This window comes from Sorghum bicolor, chromosome 1 (genome assembly GCF_000003195.3).
Source record: "Sorghum bicolor cultivar BTx623 chromosome 1, Sorghum_bicolor_NCBIv3, whole genome shotgun sequence".
NCBI lineage: Eukaryota > Viridiplantae > Streptophyta > Magnoliopsida > Poales > Poaceae > Sorghum > Sorghum bicolor.
Genome location: NC_012870.2, coordinates 70,551,771 through 70,566,010, shown reverse-complemented (window position 1 = coordinate 70,566,010; position 14,240 = coordinate 70,551,771). Strand labels below are relative to the sequence as shown.

At 42.8% G+C, this 14,240-nt stretch overlaps 2 protein-coding genes across 2 annotated transcripts; both read left to right on the top strand.

Annotated features, from left to right (window-relative positions):
• Nucleotides 1,654-6,948, top strand: LOC8081528 (protein ENHANCED DOWNY MILDEW 2). Its single transcript, XM_021455271.1, has 8 exons — nt 1,654-1,766; nt 3,103-3,155; nt 4,741-4,787; nt 5,147-5,240; nt 5,328-5,435; nt 5,880-6,115; nt 6,212-6,331; nt 6,447-6,948. The coding sequence occupies exons 2-8, from the start codon at nt 3,114-3,116 to the stop codon at nt 6,670-6,672; spliced, it is 873 nt and encodes a 290-aa protein (XP_021310946.1). The 5' UTR covers nt 1,654-1,766; nt 3,103-3,113; the 3' UTR covers nt 6,673-6,948.
• LOC8081527 (SH3 domain-containing protein 2) lies at nt 8,154-12,965 on the top strand. Its single transcript, XM_021451009.1, has 11 exons — nt 8,154-8,358; nt 8,497-8,610; nt 9,037-9,153; nt 9,249-9,318; nt 9,407-9,555; nt 9,694-9,795; nt 9,870-10,070; nt 11,340-11,402; nt 11,513-11,689; nt 12,109-12,183; nt 12,526-12,965. Exons 2-11 carry the CDS (start codon nt 8,551-8,553, stop codon nt 12,652-12,654), a joined length of 1,143 nt encoding a protein of 380 aa, XP_021306684.1. The 5' UTR covers nt 8,154-8,358; nt 8,497-8,550; the 3' UTR covers nt 12,655-12,965.

Here is a 14,240-nt window from a genome sequence, read left to right as displayed (position 1 = left end):
TGACAATGTCGTCGCTTCTATCATTGGCCCTGCTCCACTAGATCCTAGTCAAGAACTCAAGATGGAGGAGGAGCCCCCAACAAGAGAAATGAAGTGGTCGTCCTCATAGACCATGTCTTGGTCCTCATCCTCCAATGTGTCGTCGCCCATTTCTTGTGCAGTTATAAGTGTGTTTGTCGTTCCTGGAACCGCCTCATCTCTGAATCTGAGTACCGTAAGGAGCTATCCCATATTGTTGCTAGATGCTTCTATCATAGCTAGAAAAGCCTAGATTTAGATTCAAACCAAATTTGATTTGGATCCCTAGATTCAACTCGTCCAATCCAATTCCCTTAACATAATAGAGCCTCAGCTTCAGACCAATTTTAAATAGGGATATATATATATATATATATATATATATATATTCAATTTACACATTAGGACACACTTTAGTGTAACTGATATATTGTGTGATGAGTACCAAGATATTGGGTACCCAATACACACAGTACTCAGGCAACTACCAAAGGAATGATCTAGCATACCACATTCCAAACAAGGCTCAAACTCCTTATCTTGGCATATGGAAACTCAGTTGCAACCGAACAACAAGAAGGTTATCATGCGCATCAAATGAAAGAGTCCATAAACTCCTTACACTACAATACTTTGTATGAAAAAATGTTCCAAAGTTGGTATCTATTCATGTGATGTGCATTTCAAGCATGTGAAAAGGATGATATCATCCTTAACACTATGGACCTAAATAACACCATGGACCTAAAATTCTTCATCTAGTCAACACACCTATGGTAGTCTCAATAGAGTGCCTGCACTTGCATATTTTCCTCTTTGGCATGTAAAAGGGTTCAACCTAATGTGGTATTCGAGTGTTTCTTATACCAATCCCATCCCACCTTAACTATTTATGTGTAGTTTATTGAAGTATGAATGAATTGACTACCTTTATCAATTTAAGTTTTGGGGCTAAATTAGTTGGTGCATGCAACTTATTAATATGGTACCAAGGCTAGGGGTCTTGATAACCTTCTTGTCGATTGGAAATATTTTATTTAATTACAGCCAACTCCTATTTCCATGTTTCAGGCTTGACGAAGCCTTTGCGTGAGAGGGGTGTTGAAGCATATGTGAATTGCTCACCAATTTAAACTTTTGGGTTGAACTAGTGAATACATGAAAGATGTAACTCAATAGAATTAATCCTATTACACTACCACACTTGACCATGAGTAATCAGTAATGGGCCTAGGTATTATAGTAGCACTCTCCATTGAATGTATGGACTCTTTGATGGGTGATTTTCTCTAAGAAACTTATACAAATATATTACATTATAGTATAAATCTATGAAATTGGTCGCTTTTGTTTATTCTAGCCTCTATATTTTTATTTTGTTGACTTGATCTATCAAACTATTTGATGCCATAAAGTATTTTCTTCTTATCAAGTGAGGAGCTTGGCCACCTATGAGCGTGTCCATGATACCATGATTACTTTGGACCGTCCGATTCCCTCCTTGATGTAGGATTTTCTATTGCGTGTCCTTGTTGGTCAGAGTAGCACCATATACCCATGCCTTCCTCTGATTGGACCGCTGCGGGCGCCCTGGCCTCCCTAGCCTTTTCTATCCCATCGGGCCGCCAGCTTGCAGCCTCCCCTCTTTTCGCCTCGCTTTCTGTCGTTGTGTTCTTCTCGTGCGTTGCGTCATCTCCGCCATCGCCATCGCCGCTACAAGGCCTGTGCTCCCCTCCCTCTCCCGTGCGGTATGTTGTCTCTCCTTTTCCCTTTCTTGTGTTTCAGATTTGATTTCCCTTTTTGCTCCATCCGCATCATGGCGTTCACATATATATAAGAGGAGTATAAAACCTTATGGTTTCCATACATTTCTCTCTATCCTTGCTCCTTACTGTTGTCGTTGCCTCCGCCTGGGCCCTCTCCTTCTATCTCTCCGATGCATCTGCCAGAGACAAGAAGGGAAGGGGATCCATTGTTTTTCTCATAGTTTTTAGTGTTTTAGGGTTAAATCCAAATAAATTATAGTGAAATCAGATGATTTTTGGTTGGGATTGTATGTCCTACAATGGCTTTGATGATTGCCACGATGAGATCGCCATTGAAGGCATCGACTTCATCATTAAGCAGCCAATTTGTGGCCTTTATTGCTTTTGGGAGCCCCATATGAGGACAAGGACTCTGGATCATCAATCTCACCATTGATGGTCGTGGAGAGGATTTAGAGGTCTCAAGATGATGAATCTTCATCCTATGTCACACCTGATGATGCAACTATCGATATTATTTCAGCGATTTAGATGCATTTTGGACTGGTTCCAAAGCATTGATCTTGCGACATGTCCAATGTTTTGGGATTAGTCATTAGATTCGGCATAAGGACTGTACTTTGGTTCTAATGTTCGAGGGAAGCCATTAGAGAAGAAGAAGATGAAAGAATCTAGATAGAATATTATATACTTTTTATTTTAGATATTTTTGTATGTAATTTGGGGATATATTGTATAAGGATTTAATATAAGTCCTTGTTTCCCTTGGAAAAAGTTGACTTCCTTTAGTTGCTTTACTCAACTTGCCAAACACAAACACCTTGGTTTTATTTAGGGGGTGTTTAGGACTGCTCCATAAACTCGCTCTATAAACTTCACCGTAGAGTAGCTTCACACAAAAACTTGAAGTTTATAGAGCACCGCTTTAGGTGCTCTCACAACTCTACCCTTTTTCCTCGAACAGAGTGTGTGGAGCTAAAGTCGTTTGGTTAACAAACATAGAGAGAAGCTGAAAATGTAGAGTAGACCAATCCCAAACACCCCCTTAAACCTTTTGGTCTTTTGCATTCTTTTACATAGTAGATATTATGTTCATAACAGGTAAGTCTTTTGAATCCTAGTGGCTCATATCATATTGGCTTCAAATGGGTTGGTTTTGTATACTAATATCAATTGATATTTTATTATATATTTTAATTGTTTCACTTCTAGAATTTGTGGTTTATATATGCAATTTGATAATATTTTTGCGATAAATGATTTCTACACACACTCCTACCGTTTATCCATTATTTTTTCATTGTTCAATTCTTAATAGTTGGAACACCCATGAGGAATGCAAGAGATGATACCATGAAGATGGGTATTGTGGTAAAGTTTTACATCCTTTCTTAGTAGTTCTTGCATTTTTTTCCATGTAATATGTAAATAGATATTAGTTGTATGCATACAACAAGAAATTTTGTTTTGATGCCATGATCTATACAATACAAGCATTAAAAGGAAACAATACAAATCATCACAATATCTTTCACCTGAAGTATATTCCAAGGTTATCTTATCCACAAGGAAACATGGGATAAATAGTTGCTAGCTAGACTAACCTATGCATCTAATGAAGTTTTGTTAAGAGATAGGGTGCACAACGTAAGGGTTTCAAAATAACAAAACAAGAGAAATATACAAGAAGTAAAGACATATCGCATGATAGAAATAATATAGAAGACATAACCAATGAATAATCCTTGCTCATAAATCTTCTATTTGTAGTTCTAGATATAGATCAATTTACATAAAGCAAAATGATATTTGAACCACTGTAAACATTCAAACCCTTGACTACTAGTTGCCTACACACTAGCCCCATGTTGATGGTTCAAAGGGTATGAGTATATCATCACTAAGTAATGGCATCTACCACACATAACAATGGTGCATCACATTAGATATTCCAAACTAACATTAGACTAATAATATCATACGAGGATAAATTGGATCCTAAAGAGACCGCATGCATGGCAAAGAAGCATGCTCATAATAGATTTGTACATTTGAGCATCTCAACCTTGTATATACCTTTGAAAATCAAGTATCTTACTCTAGAACCCTAATATGATTCAACCTCGCAAAAATGATTATGTCAGTTAGGATGTAACACAAACTAAACCCAAGGAAACCTATAGATTTTCAACAATTGCAAAGTAGGTTTGCCTATTTGGTGGCTCTCAACTCCTAATGTGTGACTTTGTTGATGATGATTGTAAGGAATCCCTTATTTATAGATTAGGATAGTAGGGTTCAAATCTCAGCACGAGATCACATAATATCAATCGAGGTGATTGACCTAGTTGGCCTTCCTTTATTATAGCACGATGCATGCCCAATCTTCTCCAATTTATTATAGGTCAGATAGGAGTCCTATAGAAGATTTCTACGAGTCTTACATGTGGTTCTTGATGTAACACATCTCTGGGACCGCCGAAGAGACAAGACCCACATTCTTGATTGATTTGCTCTAACTCTTCAAGATGTACCTTTTGATATATGATGCTTTTATAAAGACCCATGGTAATGACTTCCTTATAAGACATTGTTTGGGGGAAATGCCCCCTACTTGCAGTTGACTTATTCAGCTTGATGTAAATCTATTTGGAGTTTCGAATGCAAACTTAGTTTTTCTTGTTTGAGTCATTGAACCTTTTGTTAAGAATGTATGCATTTTATTGTACTGAACTATTCTCGTCTACCTAGACTCCAGTAATGAAAATTCTATGACACAATTTGAGTATCTGGATGCATCTTGTAAATAAACTGAAGTTACTATGTAAATAAATTAATAATCCACCTCCCTTCAAGGTCCATTTGTTTGATTGTTCAAGCTATAGTTTTTTAACAGTTAGACTCTTGTTGTTCATCAAGTTTTAAGTTACGTAACTTAGGTTGCTTGCTTGTACAGGACAATTATCTTTGTGCAATTTGTGATGACGGCGGTTTCTTGATACGGTAGGTATATTGTTCTATTTTTTTCTCCTAGGTATATAGTCATGTGGTTGCATTTCTTATGTTCCACCTTCAACATATTTGCTATATGGATGGCCAATCCCCAAATTGGTGGATCGTTTAATATTTATTAGTTGTATTTGATAAGGTGCTAAAAATTGTTATACAAATTTATCATAGTTTGAGCAGAAATACATTGACTTGCCATCTAGTCTTAAACTTATCGCTGTGTGTATATCAATTTAGTGTTACATCATTTCTCAACTAGATTGTATGGACACTAAGGTAGATAATGAAGTAAGCACTAATCACCTCAGCTATTCAATTATTAGTATATTCATGACTAATTTGATTTATTATAGTTGTGATGGTGAATGTGGAAGGCTGTTCCATCCAAACAGTTCCCATGGTCAACATTCTAGTTGCAGAGGTCTTGAACTGAAGGATGACCAATTGGTGCTATTCCTTTGCCTAATGATGATTTTCTTCTTGTTTTATTATGTCAACATAGCCTTTTAATGTCCATACGTATCGATGATGTAGAAATCGAAATCGTTCAACTTTATATGCAAGAACTGTGAGTATAAGAAGCACCAATGCTTTGTCTGTGGGGAGTTGGGATCCTCCGAGATGCCTCCAGGTTCGCCAGAGGTATGTCTATCAAGAAAAAAAAGACTAATATTTCATATAAGATGTTTCCTCTTCTATTCATGATGGGATATTTTTCTTGATTTTCACTATGAATTTTATGTAACTGAGGATAAGTGAAAAGGACCGATGATGCAACACTACCCACGTCCAAAATTTGCTTATAGTCCAGGTCCTCATATGAAACGAGTCCACATACAATGTGCTATGCGTATACGAGCTCATTCCATATAAGGAGCTGGGCCATAAGCAGATTTTGAACTTAGGATGTTACAGAGGATTTTTATCTACAAGAGCTGAAATTGTTGGGAGTAGATAGAATGAAAGAGTTAACAATACCTTATTTCATATGTGCTCTGAATCTTAACAACGTTTTGCATATGCATATGCTAATCATGATTGGTCATTTTCCTTCATTTTGCTAACTTTTTATTTACCTTTTATCAGGAGGTCCTTAAGTGTCAGAAGAAGTATTGTGGGCGCTTTTACCATCCTAAATGCCTTTCGAAGTACGATCCTACTAAAAATCGCCAGGACTTCGAATGCCCTTTGCATGAATGTCATTCATGCAAGAATAAGGGAGAAACAGTAATAACTAGCGAACAGACAGAAAAGAAGAAGGAAACATACCTGGTACAATGCAGGCGTTGTCCAGTGGCATACCACCGGAAGTGCCTGCCAAGGTACCATGTAGTTTGTGTACTTAGATACCGGTGATATGGACATGTTGTTGATTTAAATGAATTTGTTTGCATTGACCGTCGGTACTTGTTTCACAGGGATATCTCCAATGTTGCCGACGGTGAAGTCGCACGAACATTCAAGATTGGGATGCCAAAAGGCCCAAGACGAGCTCCTTCAAAAAAAAGAGGCCCAAGACGTTGGTTTTTCTATTGTAGGTAAGTTTTTTAGCTTTCCATCCTTACTGTCATTCAGGATCTGTTTGACTGTTTCCAATCCCCAACATGTGTTTCAGAATCAGTGATTTCTGCAAAAATGTATAATCATTTCCAGGAAGCATGAGATGGTGGGAGAACTCAACAGCGCAACACGGGATCATCTGAAAATTCCTGAAAGCCCTGTTGTGTTCATGTCTGATCTGAATGAGAAACTTCCTGAAGAAACTGAAGCACCTGAGCCTAACGCGAGTACCAGCACTGCTCCCATGGAGTCCTCTGCATCTCGGCCTTCACTCCCATGTCAGCAGCCAGAAGGCTACGGTGGCTGGCTGGATGACTGATCCTTCATTACCTCCCCGTGTTCGTGTTCTGGAGAACGGTGCGCGGTTCTGTGTCGATGAGAATTCTCAGAATAATGAAAACTGCTGAAGTGTTTGGCACCATAACTGGTAACGTTGTTTGCTGTCTGCTGCGTCATCTGCTGATGTTAGTCAGTGGTGGGTTGTGACTGGTCACCGTATCAACAATGAACAATCTGGATATCATGACATTGGTTTCTTTGCTTATATTTTGTTTATTTGGACCGAGACTTGAATTCGTTGTCAGCTTTCAGTAGACCTGCCGAGGAGCGATTTCTGTCCAATTATCAGCCGGTGCCTTCGTGCCCTGCTACTTTGTGATTCCTTTTTTTTTTTTTTTTGTAGTACATTGTTTGTGACTGCTGGCTTGTGGAGGCATCCATCTTATTGCTTACAGGTATGCAGTGCATCTTGACCAGCTCACTGAGGGCGACGGCCTGGTGGATGTGGATCTGCTGGTGTTTTGCTTGCAGGTGATTGATTAGCTGGATTGTGTTGTTTAAGTCTCGGCAACTCAGTTTCTGTACATGCTCGTCGCTTTGCTGAAGCTGTTATCACTATGATATGATGACCTGTTGTTCATGGAAAGGAACAAGCGAGCAACATCAGTGGACTACCCATTGCAGAATTGCAACTTGGCAAGTCCAGTAAGTGATGCTTGCATCACAGAGCATTCACTTGAGACGACATGAAACGTCCCACTATTTTAGAGATCAGATGAGATGAGTTGACGGAGTAGCCTTACCCTGCAGGTCCCAAGCGAAAGCGACCGGGGGTAAAAAGAAAAACAAAACACCACGCATTTATCTCCGGTGATGAAGATGCGGTTGGAGTTAACGCAGGACGGTGATAGTAGAAGGCTTGCGAGTTGCGACTCCCCGATCCGATGGCACACTGACAGTGGCAGGCCGGCAAGCGGGGGAGGGGGGTGGTAAGCGTGGGCGGTGCTTTTGGTGCAGCCTCCGTGCCGTTGTCTCCGGTCACAGATGACGACGGGACGCCTCCGCAACCGCCACTTTCGGTTAATTCGTCGTTCCTAGGCTCCCCGTCGGATCGCTCGCTCCTACGCTCACGGCGCTGCCTTTGCCATGGGCGTGCGAGTAACGCGATCTCTCCCCTGATTTGATCGCTGATCCCGTATTCTCCCTACCTTTTTTAACCGCGGTTACGTCCGCTACAGCTTTGCGAGCTTTCAACTTTTGGAGTTCTCCCGTTTCGCCACGACGGGCGCCGTCCAACACCGTGGCCACACGGCGTCGCCGCTTCCTCGTGTCGTGTCTCTCCCTATCCGCCGCGACCGCGTGCACTTTCCCTGAGCTTTTCACCCTGCCTTTTTACCCTTTGCCAGGCGCTGCGCGGCGCGCGCGACAACGGCAGCAACCGCTACAGCGAAGCAGGCGAGGCAGGCCGACCCCTCCCTCTCGGCCTCTCCTCACCCACCCCACCACACCCCCACTACACCACCACCGCTCTCGGCCTCTCGCACCGGAACAAAACGCGGAGTGGCCGCGCGGGATCGGACGAGCCACGGTCTACCAGCGCTACGCACCACACCGGCCGCTGCCTGCCATCCTGGCTTCCCTGCTACTATTCCCCCGTCTCCGCACTATCGGAGCACCGATTCCGTGTGCAAGGCTGACGCCCGACGCCTGTGGCGCCTACTACTTGGTACAGCCTCGGCCGCCGTCCCCGGCAGCAGCCGTTTTCTAGCCGCTTCCCGCTGGTTCGCGGCCGCCGTCCTGGGCGTCTGAGCTGAGCGAGTGGTAACCCTGCCCTTTTTTTTTTTGTTCCTGGGGTGTTCCTCAGCTCGCACCGCTGCCGCTTCCCCCAATCCAATCCTCCGTAACCGATTGGCGCGGGATGGAGGCGCTGAAGAAGCAGGCCAGCAAGCTCCGGGAGCACGTCGCCAAGCAGCAGCAGGTACGGGTTCCTCTTGGTTTCCCCTCTGAATTCGAGCAATTCTGCTTCGCGCCGATCAAACGGGCGTGGCCGGGTGCGCGGCGAAGGCGCGGGATTTGAGCACACCCTGGGAAGAACGTGTATATCGTGCTGTTGTTGGTGTGCTTGCTCACGTAGTTGATTTCTTCTGCTAAACTAGTTCTTTAGTTTTGGGATTTCGAGCTCCTAGATGTTGTGTATTGGGTTGGGAGAGCAGGAGCAATTGGAACTGGAAGCAACTGAATTGTGTATTGCCAGCCTGCTTCTGGTTGCCCAATTCATGCCGTTGGCCTGCGGCTGCTGATTTGTTCTGCAGCTGAGGCTTCATTAATTCGCATAGGCTGTAAGCCTTTCCCTTGCTTCCTTGCCTGTGTGGCCTCCTTGAGAGAGTTATGTGTCATGATGCAGGCGGTTCTCAAGCAGTTCAGTGCGCGATATAATCAAGATCCTTCTCTTGTTGATGAAGCGGAGCTTGAGTGCCACCAAAATCTCCAGAGGCTTTACAGTACTACAAGAGCAGCTAAGGTATGAGTTAACTTCCGCTTATCACATGCCTCACAACAAATACGAGCGTAGCTGATTGTTTAAAGGTTCTTTCGGCAAAAACTCTTGTTCTGTAGCATTTCCAGCGAAATATTGTACGAGGGGTGGAAGGTTTCATTGCGATTAGCACCAAACAGATGGAGATAGGTGAGTTTTGGTATTAGTTTTTCTGCTATATCTGTGTGCTTCCTTATATCTTGGGATATTTTGTAATCGTGGTACGATGTTTCTGTAGTGAAAAAACTAGCCGAGGATTGTTGTAAATATGGAAACGACAATCAACATTTTGGTTTTGCTCTTGCAAGGGCATCTGAGGAGTTCGGTAAATCTCATAAACAAATAGAGAAAGAGCGGGAGGATCTTCTTAAAAGTCTTGGAGAGCAGGTGATGACAAACTTTCACTTGTTGATAGAATTTTCAGGGTTGTGAATGCTCTTTAATCCATGAAGTAGCTTAGATCATCTAAGTTGATATATCTTTGATGCTAGCTTTAGCTTATTGGCTTTATTGACAACTTTACAGGTTTTTGAGCCTCTCCGAGAAATGATAATGAGTGCTCCTCTTGAAGATGCTCGATTGCTAACTTACCGCTATCAACGGATCAGACAGGACATGGAGTCTCAGGTAATGAATCATAAAAAATATTTTTTTCCCTACATAGACTAGTGGCAGCTACTAATTGTGAATTATTTTATTAGATAGCTGATGTGATGAGAAAGCAACTTAAATCCAAGGAAAGTAGTGGTAACACAGATAACTCTGTGAAACTGCAACATGCAGAATCAAAATTATCAGATCTTCGAACTACACTGGCAGCATTAGGAAGAGAAGCAACTGCAGCTATGGAGGCTGTAGAGGCTCAGCAACAGCAAGTTACATATGAACGTCTCCTTGCCATGGTATGATTTGGTTCAGCTATTCATATATTAAGTGAAAGCACCTGATCCATTTTCGCAGTGATTAGGATCTCCTGTATGTGACCACTCAATCCTCTCAAGCCTTTCCGTCTCAACAACCTGCACTTAATTGCTAGATTTCACATTTCTAAAGATTTGCCATCCTTGGTACTATTTTCAGCATATCTCTTGTATAGTTATCTATGATTCTTCTTGTGCTTCATGTTCAGACCAGGGTTGGGGGTTGACCCCATCCTTCGTATTCATTCTAGAAATTTGATCAACAGACCATCCCTTGTTTCCGAAGAGCAGAATTGGGATTTTTGGATTTAAACCTGTAATACAGGATCGTCTAGGGGCCTGTTTGGTACAACTTATATGGCCAAAATAAGCTGAGACTAAGAGCATCTCCAAGAGTTTACAAAACTCACTCCCAAGATTGAAAAAAAAAACACTCTCCAACAACTCCTTATCTCAACTACCAATCTTTCTGCACATGGGAAAAACAATCCAAGTGTATACGCGCACGTATTGGTCGGCCATTCTGGAGGTGGAAGGACGTGGGGAAGAATATGGAGTAATGACAAGGTTCGCAATGCAAATGCACAAGAGAAAAAAGAAAGTATAAAAATGGTTGTGGTGATTTGGAAATAATCCGAGATTCCTGATGCAAAATTGTCTTTTACCTCTAGGAGCGAGATTTTTGAAACGGTTGGAGGAACCCAACAAATGTGCTCCCAATTTTTTGTAGCCTCTTGAAAAACTTATTGATCTACCAATTGTTTTTTTAGAAACTCTTGGAGATGCTCTAAAACAAACGGCATGCTTTTTTTAGCCACGCTTCTCCCCGCAGCACCTAAAGCTGTGTCGGACCAGCTTATTTTGACCGCGCTTTTGCTTTATTTGTACAGCTTCTCAGATAAGCGCTTTTTTTACAACTCTACCAAACAGGGCCTATCCCCTTTGATTAACTGTCTTCAAATGTCATAGTAGTAGTATAATTTGCATATTAATTGTTCAAGAAAAAAGAATTTGCATGTTAACACTAAAAGTTTTGGAACTTCCTGAGCAAAGAATCAACATTTCTCTTGCTACGGTTTTCGTGAATTCAAATTCCTGGACAAATAGTTCAAGTATTCCATGCGCTGCTGTGTTTGCAAACCTGTGCAGGCTTCTGTTACTTTGACCGAAGAATGCCTATCACTCATCTGCATTAAGTTTCTTGGATAAAGAGTTAGATGGTTCTTGAGAACCCTTAGTCTATGCTTACAGGTTGATGCTGAGAGGACATATCATCAAAATGCAGCTGATATTCTGAATAAACTCCATGATGAGGTGCACAACTGGCCGAGAAAGATCATTTTTTCACCTGTATAGCTAGTTTGCATTGTCTTAAACCTTGATACGCTGAAGATCATTATGTTTCGTTTTTCGCTTATGCGCAGATGCTCTATGCAAAGCATCATAATGAGTCAGCAAACCATTATGATGAACAGTCATCGGAGCCTGAATCAGATACAGGCCCAGCACAAGTGCACTCACATAGCACATCTGAAGATCCAGTATTAACTAAACCTAGCGAGTCCACAGGGAATAGTCAGGAGGTGCAATTTCTGGGGGAGGTATGATTGTTTTTTGCCCTGCATGCTGTGAATATCATTGTATATATAATGCATTAGTTTTTAGGATGTGTTTGCTCTAAGCTCGGCATTTTTCAATATAGAATTTCCCTGGTCCACCTTCTGTCTGGCATGAGTTCCTCATTCTCCAGACCCATATTATTGCATGAGAAGTCCTGAAATTATGTGAACTCTGTATTGGGTACATGACTAGCCTGAAATTATTGGAGTTTTATTTCTGATCCCAGCACCCAATTTATACTTGAATAATGGATTTGATTGGTGAATGGATCTTCAACAATGCTTGACACTGTATCACAAGTGCTGAACATAATTATTGGGTACATTTAGTCTGCAGTGCTTGACAAAACAGCGTGTTATTCTATTAGCTCAGGGATTTTTTTTACTTGCTTTTTGGGCAGGTTATTCATCCATTCGATGCTCAGGCTGATGGTGAGCTCAGTCTCGCGGTGGGTGAATATGTTGTGGTCCGCCAGGTACATGGTTTGCTTTCTTTGTTGACAATTAAGTGTTACTGAGGTTGTGGGATACCGGTATTCATGGCCAAGTTGGGATCTAAACACTAAATGTTATCGAGGTACCTCATGGCCAAGTTGGGATAATAAATAATACAAATTCATAGCTCCCCACTAAATAATGTATAGTAATTCATAAGGCAGCATCCTATTGTGTGGTGCTGTAACTGTGACCAGCAATCCTTTACAAAACGAACAGATGTGAGACAGCTTATAATTGTCCTGTTCGTCGTCTTGTTAATTCTCTGGGAGATATAGAGGGGGTGCCGGAATGCTGACTAAGCACATTGTCTTTCTTCACAGGTGGCGGCAAACGGTTGGTCTGAAGGTGAATGCAAGGGAAAGGCTGGCTGGTTCCCATCTGCCTATGTAGAGCAGAGGGACAAAGCCCCGGCAAGCAAGGTGATAGAGCCTGGACTTCTGACTACCTGATCCATCCTTCTCGTACTTATGGTTGCTGACTTGCTGTCATGGTCCTTTTTCTACATTATTGTACATGACATGTCCCATGAGTGATTAGCGTTTCGTAGAACCTTTACCTTTCTGTGCAGATTATTGTTCTTCTAGGCTTTTCGTTGGTTGGTAACTGTATGTAAAAATATAGTTTTGTCTGTTAGGATTTCCTTTTGGTATTATAACATTGTACAGAGCTATTGGTGTTGGTGATGAGATGCTGTCAACGTGCCCTTTGTATTCGGACATCATGCTTCCTGCCGAATTTATGCTAACTAATGATTTCATAACATTGAGACTGGCACTGCTGCCGGTGGTTATGGTACGAAACACTGTAGATGTAGAAGCAGAATATGATTTTGTGTAGGTAGGTGTTTACCGGTCTGAAACTAGCCTTGTTCTTCTGTATGGAGCTCGGAGGCTATTAACCTCCTGTTACTTTTTGTACAGGTAGATCTAACTAGATACATACTCCATTGAATGGCGTCGTTGTCCGGAACAGAAATAGAATAGGCAAAGGACGCAATTGAAGCGACCTGTACATCTGACTGGGCAAAAGAAGCTTGGTGGTTGGAACCTTCGACCCAACTGGCCAGCTTTTATCCGAAGTCTGAACCTCAACTCGCACAGAAACCCCTGTTTCCCCCGCTCACCGGTCACCGCCCACAAGCTGCTGCTTTGCCCGGCTCTGCAGGAGCTGAATTTATGGAGCCAAGACTCGCATCTCTTCTGCTGCCGGTCCGGCGTAGCCGAGCACGAGGAGGGCGCCGCGGTTGTTTTCTGCCGCGGCACCCGGCACGCACATGGAGCCCGGAAAGCTCACAGCTCCAGCCCTCGCGGACGGATGGGAACGCTGCATCGTCGAGGTGAGGGCGAGAGACGGCATCGGGGTCGGCACGCAGGCATCGTCATTGCGCAAGTGGGGGCGCTGTGGTGTGGTGTCCACGGATTGATGGCTTTGCGATTCTCGGCGTTGCCCCGCTCACCGGTGTGCTGAGGCCGTTGGGGCCTCGCGCAGTTATGATGGCTGTCTGACTCAGCGGCGGGCGTCGCTCGTTTCGATCGAAGAAACAGCGAAAAAAGGTCGTGGATGCTGGAGACTTGCCAGTGATCCCATTCAGGCTTGTCTGATCTAGCCGGTGTTGGATGGTACTGACATGTTCCTCTCCTCTTGCATCTCGCTAGGCATTGGCTCAGCATTCATCAATGCTGCTGTGCCAGAAAAAGAGAATTAGAAGGATCTGACTACCAGTTTGTGATTAAGCTTTCTCACGTACTCCATGAATCTACCATTATTAGAATCCAAACACTGCTAGCAGTGGTCCATTTCTGTTCATGAGAAACCCAACATTTTAACAACAAAAGAAAGAAGAGAGGCCCAGTGTTGTTACTAGCAGTGGCTTTGCTTAAATAGAAACAACGGCTTCGGCTTGTAATCAAGCTGAAGCAGCAGTTCGGCAGGGTAAAGATCAGGCTGCTGGCTTGGCGATGGACAGGGGTCACGTCGAGTATGAGACAGCTCAGCTGGGTCGCCTACTCGCGTCGTCGCTCAGGGGATCGGCCCC